This window comes from Adiantum capillus-veneris, chromosome 25 (assembly GCF_014529385.1).
Source record: "Adiantum capillus-veneris isolate H3 chromosome 25, ASM1452938v2, whole genome shotgun sequence".
Classification (NCBI taxonomy): domain Eukaryota; kingdom Viridiplantae; phylum Streptophyta; class Polypodiopsida; order Polypodiales; family Pteridaceae; genus Adiantum; species Adiantum capillus-veneris.
In genome coordinates, this window is record NC_140955.1 from 117,478,280 (window position 1) to 117,479,822 (window position 1,543).

Sequence of the window (1,543 nt, forward strand, 5' to 3'; positions counted from 1 at the left end):
TGCCAGCGGCACCGGCACAATCATACGCACTGCTCTGAATGCAAAGTGCACTCATCTTCTCGGCATCCCTCACAAAGCCTTGGTAGAAGGTATGAGGATTGGAGCAGGCTCCTTCGGTGTGTGCATATTGTACACCATTAAAGGCATCTCATTTCTTCCAGAACACATTACGTATGTGGGAAAATGTTACAAGGGAGGGAGTGAGGTGAAATTTGACAGCAGCTTTCAGACAGAGCAAGGAATACAAATGCTTCACCCCTTCATTGTAAGGTGCATTGGGTTTACTACAGAAGCTCCTTGGATCATGATATTCCCATACTACAATGGGGGTACCATGAGCGACATGATGTGTCGCTTATCATTCGCTCACGGATTGTTCAGACGACACATGCACAGGCTACAACACGGCTGGAGGTCATGGCCTGTAGAAAACGACCTTATAAGCAAGATAGACACGGTGTGGATCAAAGCTGTGATCGAGCAGATGCCGAAAATTTTTCATGCCTTAATCGACGGCGTTGCGACTACCCACTCCACCGGTATAGTGCACAGTGACTTGCACCCGTTCAACGTAATGTTGGACTTTACTCGCGTCAATAAACCGTGCATTGGCATCATTGATTGGGATATGATGCTGAGAACACCTGCTAAGCGCATAGCAAATAATTATCGATCTCCAAGCGCACAATCGGACGAAGCAGTTTTGAATGCACAGAGAGCAGATAATGTCGAGATGGCTAAGCGACCGTGGATTACTCCCGAACTATACGATCCACGGTGCACAGATGCATACACAAAAGCGAGTGACATTTATGCATTGGGCTACCTATTCGACATGCTGGCAGTTTTTTGGAGTGCAGCCAGAAAAGTTTATTTTCCAGAAGAAGTTTTTCACCACCCGGACAAAGATGTTATGAGGGCTATTCGAATTAAGGTAGATTGTTGGATGAAGTTAAAAGAGTGGAACCAAAGAAGGAATGCTTCCGACGTGTTGAAATTTTTCAAAGAACATTCAAAGATAGACCCCAACCCTATCCAACATCCACTTATTGAGCTTGCACTATTATTTTATCCGATTTAAACATTTCTATGACATACATGACTTGTCAAGTGTATTAATTTTTTTATTGAAGTGTATTATCTAGTTTGAATTGGTTCACCTAATTGAATCAATTATCTTTAGTCATTTCAAATTTTTCATTTAACTGTCAGTATTTCAAATTTTCCTTGTGGTGCAATTAGTCGCATTTGTTGTGGTTTGATTTAGTGGATTCCGCGCAGTGTCCCCATGAGTGAGAATATATATTTGCTAATGATATTGAATATTTGTCTATCTGTTGACTGCAGCTCTAAGAGAAAACGGCCGATCAAGAACAAGATATTGGCACCCAATCATTGCCTGATGATCAACAACAAGCGGTTGTTAATGCATTTCAGCGCATGAAGTCTCTGGCACACGGCATTTCGGCACAACAAGCGATGTGTACTGCTCGTCAACTCTCAAAGTGGGCAAATCCAAACCATATGCAATGGAAAGAGATCA

The 1,543-nt window shown here is 42.6% G+C and overlaps 1 protein-coding gene across 1 annotated transcript; it reads left to right on the plus strand.

Moving 5' to 3' along the window:
* Positions 1 to 388: 388 nt before the first annotated feature.
* On the plus strand, positions 389 to 1,081 carry LOC147425533 (eIF-2-alpha kinase GCN2-like). Its single transcript, XM_086500079.1, has one exon. The coding sequence runs from the start codon at positions 389 to 391 to the stop codon at positions 1,079 to 1,081; it is 693 nt and encodes a 230-aa protein (XP_086356205.1).
* Positions 1,082 to 1,543: the final 462 nt, after the last annotated feature.

Excerpts from the sequence above, each read along its gene's own strand:
- LOC147425533 (XM_086500079.1), top strand. The coding sequence starts at position 389 with ATGCACAGGCTACAACACGGCTGGAGGTCATGGCCTGTAGAAAACGAC.